This window comes from Eretmochelys imbricata, chromosome 3 (genome assembly GCF_965152235.1).
Source record: "Eretmochelys imbricata isolate rEreImb1 chromosome 3, rEreImb1.hap1, whole genome shotgun sequence".
NCBI lineage: Eukaryota > Metazoa > Chordata > Testudines > Cheloniidae > Eretmochelys > Eretmochelys imbricata.
In genome coordinates, this window is record NC_135574.1 from 159,998,371 (window position 1) to 160,024,487 (window position 26,117).

The 26,117-nt window shown below is 40.1% G+C and overlaps 1 protein-coding gene across 5 annotated transcripts in view; it reads right to left on the reverse strand.

The window, feature by feature from the left end:
* BROX (BRO1 domain and CAAX motif containing) overlaps positions 1-26,117 on the reverse strand; it is a 493,186-nt gene that overhangs the window by 464,464 nt on the left and 2,605 nt on the right. For 4 of the 5 annotated variants that reach the window (XM_077813718.1, XM_077813719.1, XM_077813716.1 and 1 more), the window contains exons 2-13: positions 24,601-24,740; positions 23,316-23,422; positions 21,201-21,297; positions 19,909-20,004; positions 18,759-18,831; positions 17,391-17,496; positions 16,853-16,942; positions 15,845-15,930; positions 13,234-13,315; positions 7,610-7,760; positions 6,170-6,329; positions 461-5,052 (exon numbers count right to left, since the gene is read on the reverse strand). In XM_077813718.1, coding sequence (XP_077669844.1) covers positions 4,966-5,052; positions 6,170-6,329; positions 7,610-7,760; positions 13,234-13,315; positions 15,845-15,930; positions 16,853-16,942; positions 17,391-17,496; positions 18,759-18,831; positions 19,909-20,004; positions 21,201-21,297; positions 23,316-23,422; positions 24,601-24,701 — 1,236 coding nt within the window. In that variant the 5' untranslated portion in view covers positions 24,702-24,740 and the 3' untranslated portion in view covers positions 461-4,965. Of the gene's footprint in view, positions 1-460; positions 5,053-6,169; positions 6,330-7,609; positions 7,761-13,233; positions 13,316-15,844; positions 15,931-16,852; positions 16,943-17,390; positions 17,497-18,758; positions 18,832-19,908; positions 20,005-21,200; positions 21,298-23,315; positions 23,423-24,600; positions 24,741-26,117 lie in introns of those variants that run through there. The other variant, XR_013345715.1, reaches the window with a different exon arrangement.

A 26,117-nucleotide genomic window follows, 5' to 3' on the forward strand; every position in this document is an offset into this window, starting at 1 on the left:
GAAAAACAGGACAATAACTTTGGGTAGTAACCAAACTGGGTCTTCGTGATCTTGGGAGAAGGCTCTAGATATGACCACATCAAGAGCACAGACTCCATTTGGATGCAGACCAGGAACTGGGTGAGATTACATCTTCAAAGCACCTCGCTAGAATGGTTCCCAATAACCTACTGTGTAAAGAATCTGAACAGTCCAAGTCATGTAGGACATTAGTGTCATGATTAATAAAAGGCAACCTGGAACCTTGTCTGCTTCCAAGAGACACTTCGGTATCAGTGCTATGTAAGAACCTGAGAGCCTAATCAGGAACTTTAACATCCTAGTCCAAATGCTGAGTTAGATCCTTACAACTTTTCTGCTTTCACCACTGTTGGCACCAGAACTGGGGGAAAAAAATCAAGTGTGGAATTTGGAAAGCATGCAATGTACATTTGTGCCTGTTAAGAAATGAAGAAGCATATCAAGAATTGCATTAACAGTTTATTTCATACATACAATGGACAATACATTTTAATTTTAATGTTTTCCCATGAAATCTCACTAGTATCAGACTGCAGCAATCAGTACAACAGAAACAAAAATAAAGGAGTATTTACAAGCACATTGTACAGTAATGAAAATGAATGATTAGATTTCTAAAGTGCAAAGTTGGCTATACAATACTGTACATAAACAAGTGTCTGCTTGCTTTCCTAGACTATGCACAGATATTGTATTGTCATGGTATATCAGCCAATTAGTCATACTAAATGCATAAATGGACCAAATCCTGCACTTGGATGCACATACAAGACTCCAACAGAAGCCCATGAGAGATGGGCATGCACATTCAAGGACCTGATTTAGTCCTTTGGCTGTACAGAGTGTTACGTGCTAAATGATTACATTTCATATTAACCTAATAACATGGACCATGGAGTAAGACACATCATAAGTGTATTAAACGAGTTTAGAATATTTTCCTATTAAAGGACATGTCTTGCTTTAATTATTAAGCTATTATGAGCCCTCATGTTAAATATTTTAAAAGGACAAAAACACCAAGAGCCTGATGTTCAGCTAGTACTTTAGTGTCCGACATCTTTGTGGCTGCAAATTTTGCCTCCACTGTGAAGTGCGAGCACAAGTATCAAGTCAGACATCAGATGTTTACATCAATTTTTTTTTTCTGGGTGTAACTAAAAGAAAATTGCACCCACAGATAGAGGCCATCACTAAAACCATGTCCTCATTGTAAGAAAGCAGAGGCCTACTAATGCTGATGTTAATAAATATTAAAAAGTCACCTTATGAAATACATTATCTTTTAAAAAATTACTAAAGGAAACCTTAGCAGAAGGAAACGCATTATATACATGTATATGTGCAGACCGATTGAAGCCCCCCAATTAGACTTTCTAAATGCTTGAGCAAATGGAATAGTTAACTCAAAGAATGGAGTGTCTATTTAAATACCTTAACAATATCTCCCCGCTTCATAACAACTCAAAAGGATCACCCATTACAGAATAGCATCCTCTACTTATTTTCAGACTAAAATGTCTATATTCCTTGCCAAGGTGGGTGAGGTAAGATCTTTTATTGGATCAACTTCCGTTGGTGAGAGAGAAGTTTTCAAGCTACGCAGAGCTCTTCAGGCTGGGAAAGGTACTAAGAGTGTCACAGCATTTAGCTGTGACACTTACTTTCCCAGTTCTGAAGAAGACCTCTGTGTAAGCTCAAAAGCTTTGTCTCTCTCACCAACAGAAGATGGTCCAGTAAACGCTATTACCTCACTCACCTTGTCTCATTATCCCAGGACTGACATGGCTATAACACTGCATATATTCCTTGCCCACAAGCAAGACTACTCACTACATACCCTAGGCTTTAAAATACAAGTAAACAAAAGTAAGTCTTGAGAAGCAACAAAGTTTAAGAGCACAAACTCATTCCTTTAATCAGTTTTTAAAGCTACTCGTCTTGTGGTTACTGAAAACAGCTACAGCCTGGGACCAGCACAAGGTTACAGCCTGGCTTATGTAATGCCATTATCTAACACTTGAGTTGTACACAGCCAGCAAATATTTACAGTGAATTTCAATCAAACAAGCCACTTAGTTCCAGAAAGTAGAGGATAATACAATGCCAGGGTCCAAATGCCAGTAAATATGCAAGTTCATAAAATAAGCTTTTGGAAGGTTTTTGGGGGAAGATCTGGACAATGGTTACACAAAAACTATAGATTTGGATTTTAGGAAAAAATGTATATGCTACAGCACACACACGGTCAAATGCACCAAAGCAGGTACAAATCATGAACACACATGTGCAAGAAAATAAAAACAGTTAGGCGAATCTGTGCAATAGTCAGCAGCAGGGATTAAGAGAAAACTGTGTTTTATTAAATCTTAACTTTGATTAGAGGAGATAAAATTGTCAGTAGAAAAATGCCTCGATACAGGTTATTAAGAATAAAAAAGAGTAACAGTACATACTGCAAACTTAGGACTGGGAACATGGAGCTAATCAGCTTATCCTTCAGTAAAATGAAAGCCACGTAATTGTAAGGATAGAATATACTTTAAAATAATTGAATTTTTGGCAACACCACATATTTGTCCTACTTCCTACCCCCATCCTCCACCTTCAACTCCATCACCACTACCAGTATGGGAGATCCTAAAATGGCCCCTATAATTATGCAGGAGACCAGAAGTTTCTCATCAGTAAATCAACACTTGGTGAAACTTTGGCCAAACATACTCAGCTCCCTTCCTTCAAAACTTGGGATGCAACAAGAAAAAAAAAAAAAAAAAAAAAGTGGAGAAGTTTTGAGAGAGAAATATCTATCCAGCTACTTTCAGCCCTGCCCCCCTCCCCAAACACCTAAACACCTCAAATAGTTAAAAACAGAAATGATCTTGTCCTTCACAACCCATGGGAGAAATAGTTTGATTAGTTTATAGGGACATGTGTATTGAACTGATTAGGAGAAAGGTAAACTTAAAGGAAAAAGGGGGACAGATAGCTCATTGGTTTGAGCATTGGCCTGCTAAACCCAGGGTTGTGAGTTCAATCCCTGAGAGGCCATTTAGGGATCTGGGGCAAAAATTGGGGATTGGTCCTGCTTTGAGCAGGGGGTTGGACTAGATGACCTCTTGAGGTCCCTTCCAACCCTGATATTCTATGAAATTGAAAAGAGTTTTGCATCTGATCTGTCCATACTGGTTAGCACCACAATCATTCATATGTCTTGTAGCAATGAGCTGCCTGGTCCAGTCCAGTTTCTGTGAAAGTTCAGTTTCCCAACTTCATAAATTGCCTATTATTGACCAGCAGCTTCTTTGCTCCAGCTGTTGTGGAAAGTCACGATCTGCCAGGTAGCTACATCCAGTTCCACAGAAGATTTTTAATATCAAGACAGAGTCACTGAACTGGACTCTGTACTGAATGGAGACAGCAGAGCACTGGAGCATACTTTCCTTGTAACCTGCGATGCTAACCATATGGGTTGCTGTGTTTATCATCAGCTGAGGCTTTTTCAAGGTGTGTAGCTTCACTCCTAGGTGTAATGACTTGCAAAGCTCAAGCCTGGAAGACATACATATACACAAGGATCACTGTGACTAGTTGTGTGTGCCAGACAATCTTCTGACCAGTTACAAATGAAAATAGAAGTTTTCGTTGTCACAGTTGTATTGAACACATTACTGCTGAATGCCCATAGGACACCAAGGCTGCAAACTAACTTGTCTGAGAGCATAAGTCCTCAACAGTGGGGAAAGCTATAGAAAGAACAAGTTCTTCAGAGCACTTCCCTCTTCCAATCAGCCTCAGTCTTGCCTGGGGTCATTTTTTCAACAACTGCTCTTTATCAAGGTGCTGTTTTCAGATAGCCATTAAGGAAGCTGGGAGAAGATGCCATTTGTTTGAGAAAAAGGAGATCTAGAGATGGGTCTCCTTTGGGCTAAAACACCAACAATACTCATTGTCTATGATACCATTGACATTACCCAACTGAAAATACAGCACATTAATTACAGCTAAATGCATTCACCCGAGTTCTATGAAGCCACTGAATTTTAAGTACCCATAATTCAATCATTCTGGACCTTGCACAGTATTAAATTCGGAAAAAGTCTGGAAGTCTGACATCATGATATATTCATTTTAAGATTTTTTCCACTTACTTGCTGCCTCATTCTCCCATGCCACCAGCAGACTCCCAGTTTGAGATTAAAAGGCTTAAAAGTAAGCAGTTGGATAAAATAAACAAGCTTCGGCAGAAGCAGGTTACTATGAACTTGGGTATAGGGAAACCTGATTTAAAGTGAAGTAGAATGGAGTGTCCAGTTGTTTCAACTGCGTATAAACTGCATTTAGATTATGGAGAAATTCTGCTTCTGAAGTATAGTGAAGTGACTTCACTATAGAAGTTTTCACATGGATAAAGCTCAAATGAGAATTACTTTTCTTATTTATCAGAAACAAGAGAATGGGAATGAGTCAGGGTTTTAAGCCTTTGGAACAACCATGACTAGAAGACTGCTTCTGGCAAATTTCCATTTGTATCTTTTTTGTTCTGGGCACATGACACTAAGTAGTAGGTAAAGAATTAAATCTCATGGAAAGAAACCATATCCTTAATTTTACCACCCTTTCCTATGGTGGGAAATACTAACTTCAGTATGCTATTCTCTGTATAGAAGCTAGCCTGAGACCACCACCTAAATTTAAAAAACACTTTCTATAAGCATGAGCTCATTCTGAGGTCCCAACTAAAACAAACAAACAAAAAAAGCATGGCTATAAATAATTTCATTTATAAATCCAGCCACATTCTCAATTAAGAGACTTTTACTAAACATAAATCAGTAAAATTAAACTTTAGGATTAAGAAGAATTAGAAAAGGGGATCTGAAATGAATGCCCCAGAGTTCATTAAATACAACTTGTAGAAGGAATTCAAAGCACTTGTGGTGTTTAAGAGATCTGGCATCCACTGTCTTTTTGAGGCTTTATATCTGGTTCTTTCATAGGTTTCACTTCTTCCTCTGGTTTTGGTTTAGCCTGCAGACAAGAAAAGAGTTTGAAAAAGATTAATTAAAAGAGTCATGGGTTTCACACAATGTCCATATTATAGGTTTCAGCAGCAAGACCATGCAGAGTTTAGATATTATTGTCCACTAGTCTTCTCTATTCTCTCAGCTCAGGGCGTTCTGGCTTCTCCAACACAAAAATGTTAAATCTGCTGTATTTTATGATGGCTTGAAATGGAAAGCAGAGACTGGACTAAACTAAGTTCATCCAACTTACTGCACCTACTTTAGAAGTACAGCTGCAGCTAGTTTGAAGGCCATTGCCTTCTTAATGACATGACCCTTAAATTCTCCCTTAAGAAATGGAGACAGGCAGAATAATAATACCACCACCTAAGTCCTATCTAGCACTTTTCATTCAGAGACAAAGTGCTTTACAAAGAAGGTAAATGTCATTACATGAGCCAAAGACAACTAGGAAACAATGGAGCTTCTAGGCTCTGGATTAACAGAAATTGTTCCATGAGGAGAGAAGGTGCTGGGAGCTTGGATTGTTGACCTATGACTGACTCAATGTGTGCTTTTTTGAAGGGGGAATTCCACCATCTACCTCTACCTCACAGGGGAGTGACAAAGCTTAAATGAAGCGTGCTATAAAAAGGCAAAATAGTAAGGACTGGCAGAAGGATATTGTCCTATGATGCTGTTTAGCAATACCTCAAGCTACTAAAAGCAGATGCATTAACATTCTGTGCCCACATATACAATGTGTATTTATTTAATTACATTACACTGTCCCATGGCATTAGCTTCTATAGTACCTCAGTACCTCACCAACTTCACTGAATTTAACCTCAACACCCCTGAGATGTGACAGCATTACTTCAGATTCACCGCTGGGGACACTATGGCACAGAGAGGTTCAGTGACTTGCCTAGTCACATAGTAGAACCAGGAATAGAACCCAGGTTTCCCAATTCCCCTGCATAGAGCCTACACCACAAGACCATCCTTCCTCCGTGTTTGCTCTATTGAGCAGGATAGGGCAGAGGGCGGTGGTGGAAAAGCAGCATGCCAACTCTCTACTATGTGTGGGATAAATTTGATGTGAGGGAGAGGAGGAACAATGTTAAGTAAAATATTCTTACACTGTCATCCTTTGGCCTCTTGGTGAGATCAAATGCAGCCAGTGTTTCAGGGGTCCAGTGTGCATGCAAGGCAGGAAATTCAAAAAGGATGGGCTCTACCAGGCCATAGTTCGCCTTCAGCTCCAGCTGAGGAGCCTCAGGTGGCACTTTCTGAAAGTAACTAAGACAGAATTTAATATTTTAAAAACACAGTAAACAAGGATTTGCAATTAGTTTATCTTTCTTCACTTTCGGGAGTAATCTGGCCACTCCCAAAGGCATCACACTATTACTGCTGAAGTGGTCCCATTTTATTTAAGAATCTTAATGCTGGTATTATGAAAAGGCATTCAGTTCAGCAGGTTTCCCTGATGCTTCACAAGAACAGACAATTTCCCATTTGTGCTTCCTCCTCCCCAGTGACTACTTTAGTCATTTCCATCTGGTAACAGATTGGTTTTCTCCCCTTTGTTTTGGTGGAAGCAGAGATAAATGATGTTGTTTCAATTTACAGATACTTAAACTGCTATAGGAGAAAGGGGAAGAGGCAGATGCAACAATTTTCCTCAATCTCCCTCAAGTCAGATGTTTGGCATGCCAGCATGCATTGATGCTGGCAACACTGCAACCACCAGAGAGCCCTGCTAGATTACAAAACCTGAAACACAGTATTTTATATCAAAATCTTTTGCAAAGCCACACCACACAATAGAAACTGCCACTTATCTTATGCTCAACACATATCGTGTTTATGCTCAAGCAGAGTTCTGTGACTATTGCTCTGTCAGCAGTATGGCATAAACAACATCTCAGGGAACAGGCCCTGGGCATCTGACTGTGTGTTTTGTTGAAGGGACATGCCATCAGACTTCTATGAATCTCTTTATATACTACTGTTACAAGTTAGAAATACAATCCATGTAACTGAAGATTAGCAAAATAAATTTCTCTATTTTTAGTTTATTGTGTTACTTGACACCACTTGTGTTCTATGATTGGCAAGGGGATTCAAGGGCTGGTGTAGTTCTTGTAACTATTCTGAACTCACTAGATTTAAAAGTTGATGTCCCTTCAAGAGTAAGTTGATAAATCAGTTAACTGAATGCCCCATTTACCATAGTTACTTTGGTGCACTTGGCAATTAGCGAGGCCACACAGCTCAGGCAATGTTATAGATTAACTTTAGAAAAGCCAGCAAAGAAAGTACAAATATAGGTTTTTATTTAGGTCCTATAAAAACAATGGCTAAGTTTAGGAAAGTCACAAGCAAAGACAAGATTCAAAGTTTACTTATATTACATACACATGCAGAACGTAGACACTCTTCCAGTTTCTTTAATACACTGAAGCAAATTCTTTAGTAAGGGCAAGATTCTAAACTTTACAAAAAACAATCTAACCTTAAAATTAATAATAAATGAAGGATTTAAAAAAAAAACCAAGTAGGAAATATATACTTACATGAATCCATTTTCTCTCTGGCATTTTTCTAGGGTATTCTTAACCAGACTTCCTAGTTTCCTAAAGAAGAGGTGGCCAGAGGGTTTGGCAGTAGTCCCAGGCCCTTTGGTTTCACCATATTCTTTGCATAATGCTTCAGCCTTGACAAAAACTTCACAAGAAAGGAATGTGAAAAAGTTACAATTGGCATAAAACTGCACTTACAATTCAAATAAGAGATGAGAACAGACCCAGTAATCCCTCCAAGATTCTGATTAGATAAAGCAGAAGCAGCTGGTTTCAGGGTGACTCCTCCAACCATGGCCAAAACATCAGTATAGTCAGTAAAAGAGTAGACAACTTTTTGGGTGGGGAGGACAGACAAGTATTCTTATTTGCAGAGACAAGTAGAAGTGGGACTGTAAAACAAGAACTGGAACTACATAGCTACGGAACTGAACACAGTCCTGAAAGAATTCAGGGACAGACTAAGGGGAACACCACTGTGGGTGTTTGGTATGATGATAAGCCAAGCACATGAAAGAAGCCCGAAATGTACAGTTGTGCCCTGAAGGACCAAGGGAAAACTTCAAGAAGGATGCTTTTCTATGACCCTTTTGTCTGCGTAGCCTGTTTGAGGGGGACGGGGGGAGTGCTCTCTAGAAATGCAAGACTTACTTTAATAAAGCTAATCCAAAGTGAACCTACCTAGTTTAACTCTTGCCAAGTGTAAGACAAGATATGTTAGGTAGACTTTTCAACTGATTTTCCTCTATTTGTTCTTTAAAATATATATAATGTTTTAAAGTTACTCCATTTGAATCATCAATTGCGCTGTGGTAAAGTTACTGGGGTATAGTCATTGGGAAGGAAACAGTACCTACCCTGGATCACCTAGATGAGAAAGCTGCACCAGAAGTAAACCCAGATACAAGTTGCAGTCAGGAATGGTCCTGAGGAAAGCCAGCAGATCGTGAGGAATGGTGGGAATAGGGGTATGTCTACACAGGGATAAAAAAAACCATGCCTGGCCCGGGTCAGCTGACTCAGGCTTGCAGGGCTCAGGTTCCAGGGCTGAAAAATTGCTCTGTAGACCTGCGGGCTCAGCTGGGACTCTGCAGTCCGAGCCTGAATATTGACAGTATTTTTAGCTCTGCAGCCCAAGCCCCGTGATTCAAGGCTGGCCATGGCCATGCTACAGGTCTTTTATCCCTGTGTAGACATGAGGTTACAGACATCTATAATAGCAACTTTAGGAACAAGATCAAGTAAAATAATTGCGCTCTCCAGCCATGGGAGCTTAGATAATATCTTCATTTATATGACTGAGTATTAACTCAAATTTTATATTACCATTAGTCCCTTGATACAAATATTTAAGTTCATAGAAACGTAGGGCTAGAAGGGACCTTGAGAAGTCGTCAAATCCAGCCCCCTATGCTGTAGAAGGACTTAGTAAACCTAGACCATCCCTGACAGGTGTTGGTCCAGCCTGTTCTTAAAAACCTCCAGTGATGCAGCGCTCTGGGCAGCGGGGCTGCGCACTCCTGCAGGGCAACACGGCAGCGTGTCTGGCCCCGGCTGGGCAACATGCCACTCAGAGCAGCATGGTAAGGGGGCTGGTCCCGGGGGGCAGTTAGGGGGCAGCTGGATTGAGTGGAGGTTCTGGGGTGCGCGGTCGGGACGGGGAACAGGGGATAGTTGGATAGGGCAGAGCTTCTGGGGGGGCACTGGATGGGTCGGTGGTTCTGAGGGGGGCAGTTAGGGGGCGGGAAGTGGAAGGGGTTGGATAGGGGACGAGGGCCAGGCTGTTTGGGGGGGGCACAGCCTTCCCTACCTGGCCCTCCATACAGTTTCACACCCCGATGCGGCCCTTGAGCCTAAAAGTTTGCCCGCCCCTGCCCTAGAATATTAGGGTTTTTCACAGCTGCATCACACTGTGGACTCATTCAATCTGTGATCCACTATACCCCACCCCGATCCTTTTCAGCAGCATCATGACCTTTCCAGTTACTTCCCGTTGTGTAATTGTGCATTTCCTTCTTAAGTGAAGTACTTTGCAATTGTCTTTGTTAAAATTCATCTTGTTGATTTCAGACCTATTCTCTACTTTCTCAAGGTCATTTCGAATTCTAATCCTGTCCTCCAAAATTCTAACTCCTCCTCGCTGGTTTGATGTCATCTGCAAATTTTATAAGTGGATTCTCCTCTCCATTGTCCAAGTCATTAATGAAAATATTAGATAGTAGTAGATCCAGGCCTCACCCCTGCAGGACCTCTCTAGATAAGCCCTCCCAGCCTGACAGCAAACCATTGATAACTACACTCTGAGTATGTTCTTTCAGCCAGCTGTGCACGCACCTCAGAGTAATGTCATCTAGACCACATTTCCCTAATTTCCTTATGAGACTGTCATGTGGGACTGTGTCAGAAGCCTTACTAAAAATCAAGATATACCACATCTACTGCTTCCCCCATCCGCTAGGCCAGTAATCCTGTCAAGAAGTAAATTAGGTTAGTTTGAAATGATTTGTTCTTAACAAATCTATGCTGCATATTTCTTATAATCCTACTATCCTTCAGGTGATTACAACCTGGTTGCTTAATAATTTGCTCCGGTATCTTTCCAGATATCAAAGTTAGGCTGACTGGTTCTACAATTCCCTGGATCCACTCTGTTCCCTTTTAAAGATGGGTATTATGTTTGCCTTTCTCCAGTCCTCTGGGACCTCAACTGTCCTCCATTCTGAGATTGCTTCAGTTAGTTCCTTAAGGACCCTAGGATGAATTTTATCAGACCCTGACAACTTGAACACATCTAACTCAGTGGTTCTCAACCAGCAACCCATGGGCCACATGCAGCCCAACTGGCACATAGCTGCGGCCCACAATGGTAAATAGGTTGAGAACCACTGATCTAACTTATCTAAATATTCTTTACCCTGTTCTTTCCCTATTTTGCTTTGTGTTCCTTCCCCCTTGTTCTTAATATTGTGTTGAATATCCGGTCACCATAAACCTTTTTAGTGAAGACTAAAGCAAAATAGGCATTAAACACCTCAGCCTTCTTGATGGCATCAGTTATTAGCTCTCCTTCCCCACCAAGTAGAGGACCTATACTTTCCTTCATCTTTCTCTTGCTCCTAATATATTTAAAGAACCTCTTCTTAATGCCTTTTATGTCCCTTGCTAGGTGTAACTCATTTTGTTATTTCACCTTTCTGATTTTGTCCCTACATGCTTGTGCTATTCTTTTATAACTCTTCCTTAGCAATTCATCCATGCTTCTACTTTTTGTGGGATTCCCCTATGATTTTCAGGTAATTCAAGAGCTCCTGATGGTGCCATCTTTAGGACACATTTTTTAAGCCTGCCAAAAGCTTCAATTTATCTGGTGTTTTTAGGCTAACAGGATAAAGTACATTACGATAAAATGGAATATTGCATTACCAGATGTAACAAGGAGTTGGACCCTGCCTCTGTTTCCCTTTCTTGGACTTTCCAATAACTGCACCCAGACTGTCGTGCAAGTCACACAACATCCCTTTTTGGGGTCAGATTTATTAAAACATCAGAGTACAAATGTCAACTTAAAACAAGTCTTTTCCCAACACCAGAGTTCTGCAGACTTTTAATGGGCTCATAGTTTGTTTCAAACCCAGGTTCTGCTGCCTGGCATTTCCTCAAGTCTCTTCCCTCTTAAGGCTTCTGCCCCCCCCCAATACAGATTGCTCCCTCCAGGCCTTTTCACCTGGCTAGCATGGACAGTTCATTCCACAGTCCTCTGTGATCCTGGTCCTCTAAAGATCTCTTTCCTCTCTGGATTCCCCTGATGGAATCTCCCGATGATCTCTCTCCTCCCCAAACTGACAGAACTCCCTCTCGCAGGAACTTCAGTCTTTAACTACATCATATTAAGCCATTCAATACAACCATGCACACTCAGTCTGCCCAAGCCAAAATGAGGGGTAGAACCTGTAATATTAGGGAAGACTGAACTAAAGAAAGTCAGAAATTCTAATACAAATCTACAAACAAGAAGAGAGCCACAGGTTCACAGAAGACAACATTAGAAATAGGATAAAATAAGTGCAAAGAAATAAATTTAAACTGCTCTTGAACTCACTAGTATCTAAGTACTGTACTTTTCAATATGTGTATTCATATATCTGCTTTATCCGTGCAAGTAACTCATTTAATATTAAATAGACCCATTCATTCTATCACCAGAACACAGCAGTTGGAAATGGAAGAGTTTTAGAATGTGGAAAACAAACTGTCTTCAGCCTCACTAAGCAACATCTAGCAGCCGTGCACTTGTAATGCCTACAGGTTTAGTGAGGACATGCCTAATTTTGCTGCAGTATGATGTGCAGCCAATCCACCAGGAGCATGCACTTACCACAGGGTTTATATCCTCCTCCCAAAATAGGGGTGCAGCAGATTAAGTTGACATTGGTCTCCTTGTTGTGTATTTTCTTTGTATCACACATTTGTGGACTCTGGACACACTAAGGACTCCAAAAGGTCTTCAGTGATTTTAGATAGCTAGTATGCATTGATTGCCTATGTTAGGGGGCTTATTCCTTCATCCACTTACTTCCCTAGTCCTTCTTGCATGAACAGAGAGCAACAATACCCAAAGTCCAAAAGGTGCAAACAATTTGATGTTTATTGGTGTGAACTTCCAGCAAGCATGATTCCAGGTTCCTTCCTTAGTGTCCCCCTTCCCAGCTCTGACACCACAGAGCCATACCTGTGCCCCTGTTCCCCCCTTAGCAAAACATGATTCCAATTTCCCCACCCCCATTCTCCCCTTTTCTTCCTGATTGACTGCAGACTATATCGTAAAACTTGAGTTCTGCTTAGCTATGCCTTAATCAATCATTTTACTGGAATTTAACTAACCAATCCTAACATATTGTAACATGATAGGGGATGCGAAATCCTCCTTTCTTTGTTGTTCTATCACTATAGTCCCCATTTCCCTATTGTTTGTTTGCATAATCTCTGTCTGGTTCTGTCTGCTGTATAATTAATTTTTCTGGGTGTAAAATAATTAAGGTGATGGGATATAATTGGTTAAATAATCATGTTACAATATGTTAGGATTGGTTAGTTAAATTCCAGTAAAATGATTGGTTAAGATACAGCTAAGCAGAACTCAAGTTTTACGATATAGTCTGCAGTCAATCAGGAAGAAAAGGGGCGAATGGGAACAGGGAATGGGGGTGGGGAAATTGGAATCATGTTTTGCTAAGGGGGGAAAATGGGAACAGGGACACAAGTAAGGCTCTGTGGTGTCAGAGCTGGGAAAGGGGACACTAAGGAAGGAACCTGGAATCATGCTTGCTGGAAGAAGTTCACCCCAATAAACACTGAATTGTTTACACCTTTGGACTTTGGGTATTGTTGCTCTCTGTTCATGCGAGAAGGACCAGGGAAGAAAGTGGGTGAAGGAATAAGCCCCCTAACAGCCTACTCTAATACAACCTTGATAATGTGTTTATTTGGCTTTGACACAAACATTTGGATATTTTGTGAGCTACTCTGAATTATGAAAACTAACATTTTTTTAATATTCTCTAAACAGTACGACAGCAGATGTTCCAGGAGGGATTTGAGAATGTGGCATCCATACTTACATTTTTCTGATTCCTGCAGAGATCTGATTGCTTCTCCACATTTATCGCTGGCCAGTAAAGTTTGACCATGGTAGCAGTATGACTGATGAGAGAAGAATATAGGTACTAGCATCAATCAACAATTTCCTGTCACCACATCAGTTTTGCTATTTTTCCTCCTCACTGGATGGGGATCGTGTACAGCTAAACACTAGCCAGAATGGCAAGATCTGCATCTCTCTGCCGCTGCCATCAGTTGCACAGTCAACCAGCAGGGGGTGCAGGGAGGTAACATGACACAGCACTCACTGGTGCCTAAGCACAAGTCCCTTCAGCAGGGAAGAAACCCAGTTTTCATGATGAAAACCAGGTACAATGAGAGTTTAGGTTTTTTACATCTATGAAAAAACTTCACTGAATTCAGAAAGGCAACAGAAACATTCCAGCTTTTCTGAACTGTAATGGCAAGGTTGAAGTGGGACTTCACCACACTCCCATTTTCTCCCTTTCATAAAACTATCTTGGGCTCCTATGCTCAAATAGGGTTCCTACTGGAGCACAATATCAAATGCTCCTTTTCATTTGTAAAAGCCCACTCCACTTAGATTAGGCCCAAAACACAATATAAATATTCTCAAGATGCAACATATATATATTTTCCTTGCTGTATTGTGAAGCTGAATACAACAGCATTACCGTATTCCATCATTGTCCATATTACAAGGGTTACACACAGCTGGTCTTAACAAATAGCACAAATCAAACCCAGCCCAGCCTTAATTTTCTCACCCATTCACAAGATAAACAGCCTCTGGCTACAGACACAAACTAAGAGAAAGTCAAGTATTTTTCTTTTTAAAACTAAAATATGGTCAGATCGGAAGCAGCAACTAATTACAGAGCTGCTGGTCCTTGATGGAGAATGTTATGCCAGGAGATCAGCCAGGCTCTAGCAGAACATGCATGCTAAAGGCAGCTTGGGGGTGGCAACTGATGTTATCAGGTCCTATCTTATCCATATCTAATTCCAGTGTAGACAGAATATACACCTTTGTTCGCAATCTACAAAGTATGCATTGTAAGGTATCATTTAAAACTGGTTTCAATATTTCAGGCTGTGATGACCCCCCCCAAAAAGTGATAGCAAATTACTGTAGATGCTCACAGGAGCATACTCGTGGCATTGCCACCCTTACTTCTGTATTGCTGCTGGTGGCCGTACTGCCTTCGGAGCTTGGTGGCCAGAGAGCAGCAGCTGCTGTACCCCCAGCTCCCCTTCCTCCTGGCAATATTTTTGTGATCTCATGACCGCCCCCCCCCACACACACAATAGCCTTGTGACCCTCTTTTGTGTTAGGACCCCCAGTTTTAGATGCACTGATTTAAAAATGCATAATTTGTTGATCAGCATTATTATGGCAAAATGAAAATAGCAGCATAATATCTGAAACTATAAACTTCTTCCTATATAAACAAGCTGAAATCATGACCAAAGTATGTTTTTTCCTGGGAAGTCTGGGGAGTGACCTATAAGTTCCTCAGAGACAAAGGGCAAGCTGATGCCTGAGCCATGTGTAAACAAGGCTGATGGACAGTTACCTGCCAAGTGACCATTCTTTGGCAGGAAAGGGGAGGCAGGGCAAAAATTTACGTATTAGTGAAGAAATAGCATGGAGTTTCCTTCTACACAGATTGTCCCTTCTTTCTATAGTCCTGTCCTCACTTTAAGAAGCATTTCCAGCTGGGAGCAAGGCAGCAGGCAGACACCCCCTTCTCTCTCCCTGCCCATCACATTCACTGCAACTAAAGAGACAAAGGAAGCAGCCGTTGGACTCTGTGGGAGGGGTACTGACCTAAAGAGTTTGGTCAGTAAAACTGCTGAAAGCATGTGGCAAAAGAAATTTGTTTTGAATCTAATATAGGTTGTTAGGCACCAGTAAGCGTTTTACCTCTTTTTTTTTTTTGGTTAACTTTCTGACTTTTATGCCTCATAACTTGTACTCCAAATCTCTCCGTAGTTAAAACAGTAAAACCAGTTTATTATCTAAATCTAATCCAACGTGTTCAAGTTGAAGGGTCTGGGTGACTCTATTTGGGGTAATAAGTTATGTGCATATTATTCCCTTAAAGGAATAACAGGGGGGGAGGGATAGCTCAGTGGTTTGAGCATTGGCCTGCTAAACCTGGGGTTGTGAGTTCAATTCTTGAGGGGGCCATTTTGGGATCTGGGGCAAAAATTGGGGATTGGTCCTGCTTTGAGCAGGGGGTTGGACTAGATGACCTCCTGAGGTCCCTTCCAACCCTGATAGTCTATGATTCATAAATTTAGAGATGTGATCAACTCTGAATTACACCTGGAAGTAGATTGGATATCAGTGCAGAGAATAGAGCACAAGTATTAAATGCTCAGATTGACCTGCCCCAATTGTGGAGGAGAGTAACTACATTAAATTCTACAGGGCACAAATTGCATCTTATTCTAGAACAGTGTACTTTTAAATACTACAGGGACTGCAATATGTCAATGTGGTGACAAGGACAAATGATAATTGACTCCCATTCCCCATCTAACTCCTAGATAACCTTTAGAAACCCTTTTGAAGTGTTCACAGATTGGTTACAGAGTACTCACATAAGCCATATAGAAACATGTCTTCAAGTGTAAGTACTTTCTCCATTTAATAGTGTATGCTGGATCCAAACTGGATAACATTTGATCTAGAATTACATAAACAATATTTTTTTCTAAATCATTAAAAAAAACCCCCATATTCAGAGCAGCACCCTGGTCTAGTTAAGTGTATCTATAGACCATAAGTATGAAATAGCTGTAACCTCAATTAAGTGCACCAATTATACCTGCAGCTGCAAAAAGAGACTTAAGCTGCATGAAAGCATCAAGTTAAAAAATGATTTAAAAACCCAATTAAAAAAAATCTGGGAATTCCCTTTTGTTTGCTAAACAAACATGCAATTTTCATTGCTAAACAAAGAAAGAATTCCCAGATTCATAAGTTTCAGTTTCTGTTTGAGGTAGCCAAGGCAAAAGAACACAGCTTTAAGTTGAAGCTTTTCTGTATTTCCTTTTATTTAAATTAAACAGCCCATAACTATTACAACAGCCCAAAACTATTACAAAACTTTTAAATATTTTTCAGTAATTTTTGTTAGTATATTCTAATAATAATTTTATTTTTCCCCAATTCAAACTGGTATTTACCAGTGCCCTATCAGAAACTAATTTTTTCTAGGAAATAGCCAGCCTTGCCCTGAGGAGCTGCTGTTGAACAACTCAAGACACTCCTTTAATCTTCATCCACCCCCTCTTGTCTACTAATTTACTATCATAGCTGGCTGAAGAACAGAACCAGAACAAAATCACCCACAGAGCTAAAAGGACATTGCCTCTAGACCCGCCCACTATAAATCTGTTATACTGAGAACTGACACTTGATGATTGTCACTTAGGATACGATTTCAAATTACTGACTGGAAGCACAGACATGCTGTTAACACTGTCCACAAAGAAATTGTAGCAGGGTTACATCTCTTAATTGCAATGTCAGTGGTTTGTCTGTTTTTCTGCAAGGCATACAAACTAAATCACTAAGGACTCAAAGGACATTGTAATTTAACTTACCAGCTTTTTGGTAGAAATTGGCTGTTTCATAGGCCAGAGCAGCTATCAGACCAGGATTGTGTTTCAGCTCAATAGCTCGGGCAATTGTCACTAAAACCATTAATAAAATGTAATTGCAGACAGTCAACTTTATCGATAAAATTAAGGCATAACTATCGTCTGAACAGAATAGCTCTAAATGAGTACAAAAGAAAACCTGACAATATGGGCATGGTTAGGCTGCAGGGAGATTAGTTTTCAATTTCATTATTTCAAAATATTTAGACCTTTAGTTTATTAGATGTTTTTGTATTGCGTTAAGCGAGGGTGCCTGAGAAGGGTGGAGAACAAGAATCTCCTAGAGAACTTCTCTAAAACTGATCAACAAATATTTGTAATGTTTTATTGTCATTTGTATAACAAAAGCGAAGAGTTTGATTCTGGCGATGCAATCAACCCCAAACCGCAGTACTTTGGGAGAACACTGGCTGTCACCATCCGGGAGACATTATGAACCACAAAAGAAATCCACAGATAAATACCCCCATTATTTTTTTACCTTCTTGAGCTTCAGCTTGGCACTGGATGATGTAGGAGTCTATAAGTCGAGCTTCTAAATCCCTTCCCTTTTCTACAGGTGTAATCAGCTTGGGGATATGGCTCTCCTAAGTAGTAGAGAGACAGACAGTCAGTTTCAAAGTTAGTTCAAATCTAAGACACCACTACTAAATGTCATGGTTTTTTCCAGATACTGTGACAAAGTTCCTCCTCTGCCTTGGTGTGTCCTGCGCTTATTGGCAGATTTGCTTGCCTCAGAGATTCACGGCAGCCCTCGGTTTGGCCACTTTTGCTAGTGGCTCAAACCTGCCGTTCACTCAGCTAACCTCATCACTGGCCAGCATGGGAAAAAGGAAGAAGAACAATCCCTGCAGTCTCTGCTGATCCACCACGTGGTTCAGGGAACAGACCAGAGACCTTACCCTCTGGTGGAACCCACAGTCCAGGTCAACTCCTCCTGTTTCTGATCAGGAGTTGGGATGTTTGAGGGGAACCCGGGCCCACTCTCTACTCCAGGTTCCAGCCCAGGGCCCTGTGGACTGAAGCTGTCTCGAGTGCCTCCTGGAACAGCTGCGTGACAGCCACAAGTCCCTGGGCTACTTCCCGATGGCCTCCTCCTAACACGTTCTTTATCTTCACCATAGGATCTTCCTCCTGGTGTCTGATAATGCTTGTACTCCTCAGTCCTCCAGCAGTACACCTTCTCACTCTCAGCTCCTAGTGCCTCTTACTCCCAGCTCCTCACACACATGCCACAAACTGAAGTGAGGTCCTTTTAAAACTCAGGTGCCCTGATTAGCCAGCCAGCCTGCCCTCATTGATTCTAGCAGCTTCTTAATAGGCTCCAGGTGTCCTAATTAGTCTGCCTGCCTGAATTTGTTCCAGCAAGTTCCTTCTTGTTCTGGAACTGCCCCTAGTACCTTACCCAGGGAAAATGGACCTGCTTAATCTGGGACTAATATATCTGCCTTCTCACACTCTCCTGTAGCCATCTGGCCTGACCCTGTCACAATACATATTCTATTACTAAATGGGTGCAAATTACAAGTGAAGGAGTCAAGGTGATAGCTGGCCATTTCACTATAATACACTCTTGCCATTACCCTTCTACCTTGATTAACAGCCAGCCATAGCAACTGACTAGTAGCGTGACTCATTGATGGTACATTATTTTCTGCAGCATTCAAAAGCTCCACTATCACTGCATAAATCCCCTGCATATGAACCAAAAAAGTCTTTTTGTAAAAAAAAATGTTTGTAATGTTTGCACTGACAATTCACTGAATGTTGTACGGGACAAGTAGAAGACAAAGGCTCTGTACAGAGAAACTTACAACTTCAGAAATAGGAATAAAGGTATGTTTTCTACCTTCAAATGTTTAAAAATCCCAGCTGCTATCTTCAAGCTTCTGTGAACATCTTTTGCTTCATCTTCTGTTATACTGAAAGATTGTTAATGAAACATGTAATTCTGCATTCAAGTTAATATTACACAGCGGAATTATTTACCAGCTCATAATCTCACATAAGTGACTACTCAAACATTCATTAATTGCCTTATATCTAAAAGGCTGGGATTTTGTCCATACATTGCTCTTGTAGAGTAGTTCTACTTGTTCACTATCCTTAGTTTTATTGCCTGACCTTTATCAGAACTGCTTGGCTGTACTTTTTCCTCAGCAAAATGCTACTTATGAGGACACCATAGTGGCTGTGTTTATATCTGCACTTTAAACAGGACTTCAATCCCTCTACTTCACACTTAAATTTCAAAACTAAATCCAGTCATTAAACATGCTCATTGTGGGAGAACTGAATTTTCTATATTTCCAGTCCAATATTTAATCATTTGCATAGAAAACATTAAGATTTCCCTTCACATTAACATTTTTCAGGCTTCTCCAAGTGAAGAGCCACAGTGACTAGAAACTTCCCACACACACTCATTTAGAAAATGAAAAGTAGCTGGCTGAGACAATCTGAGTTACAAAAAGTTATTTCCTTTGTTTGCTATAACTTATTTTACCTCTGTGAAGAAAAGCCAATAAATTGTCAAATTCTGCCAGTTACTTCTGTTCATTGATGCTGCTAGCCCAATTCCTTTAATGTTCAGCTCTGCCCAGTCAACAGACCCTGGGGAGCCAGGGAAGTAGACTTGGCAGCAAGAGATGTTGGAGGAGCTATGTGAACATGGGGGAAACTAGCCTTCACTCCAATGTGACATTTTTCTACGCAGAAATAAAATATTGTAGATTTCAGTGGAGAATAGGCTTATAAAAATGTTAGGTCTAGGTGTGGCTGAAGTTTAAATTATGCATCTGACCATGATGTAGAGAAATTTGGTGTGTGCATTGTTGTTGGTTACATGTTGTAAGTGAAATGGAAGTTTGCTGCGGAGACAAGGAGCCAGAGTGCATCTGAATGTTAAAGCATGTGAATGATGTCTGCTTTAACTGAGGATTTCCTTTTTGTTCGGATATTATTGCAACAGAATTGCTAAAGGAGAAAAAAACACTTACTCTTCCTTTCCAGCCAGTCTCGATGCATATTTTGTGTACCACAGAGCCACGTTAAATCCCATGGAAACCAGTTCAAACACAGCATCCTGCTGGGCACTAAAAATAAAGCAAAACAAGCAATTTCATGCTTTCCAATTTGTTTAGACAAGTTCTCTAACTTGTACTTCTGCAACATAACAAATTGTAGCTACCTGCATAAAGTAGGTTTGGTTTTCATTTATAATGTCAGAAACTTCCATTTTATAGCTTTTCTATTTCTTGGATTTCCTAACAATTTAGTATTTTGCTTATCCCCCAAGAAGTCAGGTGAAAAAATCTCACAGGGTGTTCAAATATGTGCCTTCACATGGATTTTTTTCTGGGGCTGGGAAGAGAGTTTAGTAGAATTTTTATGTTAACAGGGTAACATGCTTTACTGAGCTTTCAGCGAGGTTAACATTTCTCTTTCATTTATTTTTAAAATGCTTGTTTTGTGGAAAACCAAGGTCTGGGATAACTAGTTTAAATAAACAAAAAGATGTAGTCTCAGACCTGTTAACTTGGCAGCTATTTTGAAGTGCTTTCTACTGCATGCAGTTACTAATTACAAATAAAAGGCACATAAGAATACAAAGTTGCATAGATGTTAAAATACTCTTATGATAATAAGTTCATCGCACTTAAAGGGTAACTTATTCAGCTTGATTTAAGGATGTGGCAATAGGAAAACACATAGAAAAAACATCCTTCTATTAAAGAATCGGTTTACAGTTTATCAACAGCACCCAAAAGCATGCTATATGCTTCAGAAGACAGGGAGAAAGACCCTGACCAGAACAGTTTTGTCTACGTTTCAGGTGAGACACAATAGGGGAGTGAGGATATCACCAGAAAATACAAAGGTAAGACTTAAGTTTCAGATTTCCAGCACCAGAAACCACTACAATTATATACATTCTAATTCTTATTTTATATTATTAATTTTGTATGATTATTTCCTATTTTGCACTATAATAGTTAGTCTGTCTTCAGCTGCATATAGAGGATTTAGAAAGCACCAACAGACTGGATCCAGCATTTCAATGTAGTGTCTTAACCTCAAATAAATGAAAGAGAAGCACTTTGGCATCTCCAGAACACCACTGTAATAGATATAAAGCAGAAGAACAAGGCAATTATTAAAACACTAATGTAATCAGCCTCTTGGGAACTACTTAATGATCAGCATTGTGCAACATTTACTATAGTGGCAGATCTATACTATAATCTAAGGAACCTGGCCACAGACATTGCAGACTCCACAGAACATATACCTTGGAATTTGTCCTTGTAATGTGTCTGTCCACTTAAAATTCTGAATATATCGCAACTTGCAGTCTTGGGAAGAGTTATCCAGTGAGACTATAAAGCCTGTCCAAAAACAAACAAACAAAAAACACACCAACAGGCAATTTGAACATTAGAAGGCAGCGATATAAAGATGCAAGTAGAGATGTAGACAGTTGGAACAGCAAAAAGTCTCTCTCAGGCCATTCATGTTACTCCTTAAAGCTTTTATTCTTCAGAAAGTTCAGAGAACAAGATTTACAACAGAAAAGACCAACTGGTCTTATCAGACACTCCCTGCTCCGACAAGTTATTGCCTCAGCCCTGTGAGCCTTGTGTACACTAGGGAAACACTGTTGAAGATTTCACTGTTGCTAAGCTCCTGGTATAAATGGACTGCTGGCAGTTTAAACACCTTGTCATCTAACTATACTCAGGAGAGGTTCAATCAACATGGTGCTTGAAAGAGTCATCCTCTAAAGTAGGGTTCCTAATACTGCTAACGCTGATAGGAAATATTTGAAAAATTTATTTGACACAGAAAAGGTTTTAGGCCTCCTCTTCATTGCAGTGTTAGCTCAATTTATAATTTGAATTTTGTCCCAACCTGATTCCTGTCCACAGACCCAAATCTCTTAGGTGGTGCTTTAAGCTTGAGTTAGTTGGCCTGTCAGGGGAGCGACTGAAGCTTCAGTACTGCCAACACTTGTTCACATTAGTAATGCAGTGGGGAAGTAACAACTCAGACGCTAATCCAAACACTCTAGGTAGCTTGAGTGTTGTTTTCACGCTCACTCAGGTAGGTTAACTCGAGTGGAATAAACCAAATGAACTAACTCAAACTAACTGTGAAGACAAGTCCCAGTGACTGGATATGGATTCCCTTTATTGAAGGCATCCTTCTCCTCCAATTGTCTTCTCTGCAGCAGCTCGGACAATACCCTCTCCTGTATTTGGGGAACCTGATTGGTCTGCAGTCTCAAGACCCTTGTGTGACACAGAGGAATATTTACTATAGATTATTACATTTTTTTAAAATGAGTGATTAAACATACAGGGGATTTTAAGGCTGATAGAGAAAATACATAATTGTAATTTAAGCCAAAGGTAACTTGATTTGAAAGATTCACGTCAGGCTGGGACATAGAAGGCTATAAGCATACTAATGAACCATCACTAACAGACAGAACACCACTGTTTGTGGAAAAGGCAAGTTATTATTTATGTAATTTCAAAACAATGTTTCAAATCAATGTAGGAAATAACTGAACGGAGGTGGACAAGGAAGCAGAGGTTCATATAATATTGAATAAACTTATACAGTACAGTGGAGCTGGGAGGGGGGCAGATTTCAAATGAAAAAGGCTGCAAAAAAAGGGTAATTGTCCGTAGGCCAATATAGCCTAGAAAGCCATAACTAACGTGTTTCATTTAAGCTCAGCTCTGCCCATTGCACAGAATTCAATGATGTTACTTGACGGGCCTGTAGAGCCATTTGGACACACAGGGAAAATGCTGACTCAGAGTGGGTTACTGAGATCTTGGCATGCTGAGGGGCAAGAAAGAACGTGAGGAAGCATGACAGACATCTGAGCCATAAAATGTAAATGAATATCTACTGAAAACTCAGATACCAAAGTGACAAAAGCCATATCAGCACCTGGATAACTGTAGTTGCAAGACTGCTTTATTTAGCTAAACTATTACCTAACGTTAGACCTGATACTATTTTACACTTTTGATTTGGTATCCTCTCCATTCTGAGAGAAGTCATAGACCTGTTTTTAGGAGTAATGCAGTCTATTCCCAGAAACAAGGAAAATGAACTTCTCGCCTCCCCAGAAAGCAGAAGATGGTTGAGATACCTAACCTGGAAAACTTGGTTAAAAGGCAAAGAGCAAAGGATCATCCATGCTCCTAATACTGCCAGGATGCTGACTGAAGCTTCTAAGGTTATAATGGGTAACAGGAACAGGAGACACTGTATTTCCTGGTGACCAGATAATGCCCCTACATAAGCTGGTATAACAAATGATTACGAGTTTCGCTAAACCTAAGATTATTATATAAAACCTTTTATTTGCAGCTTACAAAGTTCTTACCTTGCAAGAGTGAAAAGTACAAATCAGTTGCATTCTTTATCATTTCTGGATTACAACTCAAATCAGTAAATAGCTCCAAGAGTCGTACCCTGGATGATCTTAAGTCACTGTGTTAAAAAAAAAAATTATACGAAAGGTGATCCTTTTAATAGTCCCCCACACTATTTCTTATCCTTCTAGCTAAGTGAAGTACCAATTTAATATCTGATAGCCACTGGAAAAAAGACACGTCAAACACTTCTCAGGAAGGGAACAGATTTAACAAGTCTTTATCTCTTGTAGGACCCAACAGTCACTTCAACATTGGTATTTTCAGTTTAAAGTATGACTCATTTTGGACACATAGTATGTAGTAATCATCAATGTTATTAAATGAACAATTTTAACTACTTTTTAACCCAAATTTTAACCCAACAGAAATATTTGTTATTCACCCAAAACTTCAGAGGTAGATCACTGTACCAGTGGTGCACTAGTAGAGTACATTATAATTAGAAGTAAATCCGTAATGGCACGTTCCAATAGTACCTTTTTATAATTGTGTTTATGCAATGATCTCAAATTACATCACTTATATGAATTAAGCCTCACATGAAATAAATCAGTGTTGTACTCATTTCAGATCCATAAACGGAAGCAAAGAAGGTAAGTAACTTGCCCAAGGCCACACAGCAAGAGTGTGACAGAAGTTAAGGATAAAACCAAGGAGCCCTGACTCAAAGTCTCTTAATCAAAGATATATGCACACACAGTGTAATTGATTCTCTTGCTTTTGTAAATGAAGCCATGTGTTTGTATGCCAGAATACACAGGAAGTGATGTTCATCCTCTCCAGAGAAGTTAACATGGCAGGGGCAATATCAGCATTGGGATTTTACACTACATGAATAGATGGAATTGTAATCATGTTGCTGTATTTATATGCTTGACTTAAATGCTTTTTCAGAGCCACTCTTATCTCTACAATAGAACACTTTTGGTTTATTAATTTATGTATGTTACTTACACTAATCCTTCCACAATAGGATACACACAGAGCAAAAAAGTGATGAGACGTCTAGTCCTTTTAGTCTCTGTTTTGTTACAATAGGTTTTTCTATGCAGCATCAGATTTGTAAGATTAGATTAATCATTAGCTAGAACTGGATGCTGAGAATGCTATCAGTGCTTTATTGTCTCCCAACCTACAAATCTCTAGTCTCTTCAAACACTAACACTAGAAAGATGTCCATTATACACCCTGAACACTGGAAAAGAAGTCAGTGTTAGTCTGAAACATACTTACTTGCAAATCTTTGTTGCAGCAGGACTGCTGGCTACCCCATAGAAATTGAATGTAACAGGAGCTGTCGCCTTTAAAGGGTTGCGATGAAACCAGTGGGTCATCTCTCTCAAGTACTGTTTGCAATGTTACTTATTGGAAACCTAAAGATTGGAAGAAAACAAACAGTTACATGACGGTAACTGGGGTCTCCTATTTCTCTAGTGCATCTGATGCTCCACTTGGGTCTATAAAGTGACCGTGAGATACATTTTTTTTATTACATGAATTCGCAAAGCGCTATAAGTAATTTTAAAGGGGGTGGAGGGAGAATTGTTGGAGATCCCAGACCTGTTAGATATATTGATATGTATTTACATACTTTTTGAAACTCTGAGCTCACCACTGTAGGGCACTATTCCACAGCTCTTTTACAGGCTTAGCTCACACTGAAAAAATGGGAGATTGCACAGGAAAACCCAAAGCAGCAAGCCCTTATTATAGTACAAGAGAAACTGTTTAAGGTGGTAGGCCATAAAGTTTTACTTGCCTTTCCTCCCATGCTTCCTCAGCACCAAGAAGTCTTCCACTCTTCACAATGACTTTCCCTTTAACAGAGAGCTGGACGCTCAACTACAAAGCATGCTCAACCACAATCAAGGCAATTTGCAATCTGATGGGTGTTTACATACAGCAACATACTTTCAGGAGACATCAGTTGTTAGAAGTGCCTTTTTTCACCTTTGTCTGGTAAGGCAATAGTTTGTCTGATGTGGCCTGTGGCAAAGTTATCCATGCCTTTTTGATATCCATACTCAATTATTGCAATGCCTGCTATTTGAACCTACATTTGGAGACTGGAAGACTGCTTCCCTATAGCATTAGCAGAAAGAGATTCTTCTGAAGACTGTCCTGACTTCTGGGTAGGGTGCATCACTGATTTAGAAAGTTCTTTTATGGAGAGGATCCTGACTACGAGACACGTCTTTTCATTTTCTATGTGTACAGTGCCTCACACAGTGGCTCCTGGTCCATGACCAGGGCTCCTAAGCAATTCAGTAATACAAATAATAATAATAATATTCATACTAACAGTCTTTAGAGCTAACTGTCTGGGGTCTAATAGTACAGAATATGCAGCAGAGGCCCCTTGACATCAGAATGTATTTCAGACAGTTCTAAAGTCGATTACTGTTTAGAGCCATGGTGTGTGGCTATTCTGTTTTTACAGATCTTTCTGGAGTAGAGGTGGAGAGAAGCAAAAGAACAGATTGTTGGCCTAGATAATTAGTCAACTTTTTTTCTGGCATGGGGAAGAGAGAAAAATCTTTTTGTGGACAGCAAATGCCTCACTGTATTTTTCCCCAAGGCATAATGCACCTAGTAACACTTGCAAGAGGGAAGATTTGAGAGGCTTCAAAATAAGATGAACTAGAGGAAGGTATCAGACTACACCTAGAGAGCTCTCTTTTCTGTTCTGAATCCTGTCCTCAATATAGCAGCACAATGACAACCACGGTGGTCAAGTGTCAGAGCAAACC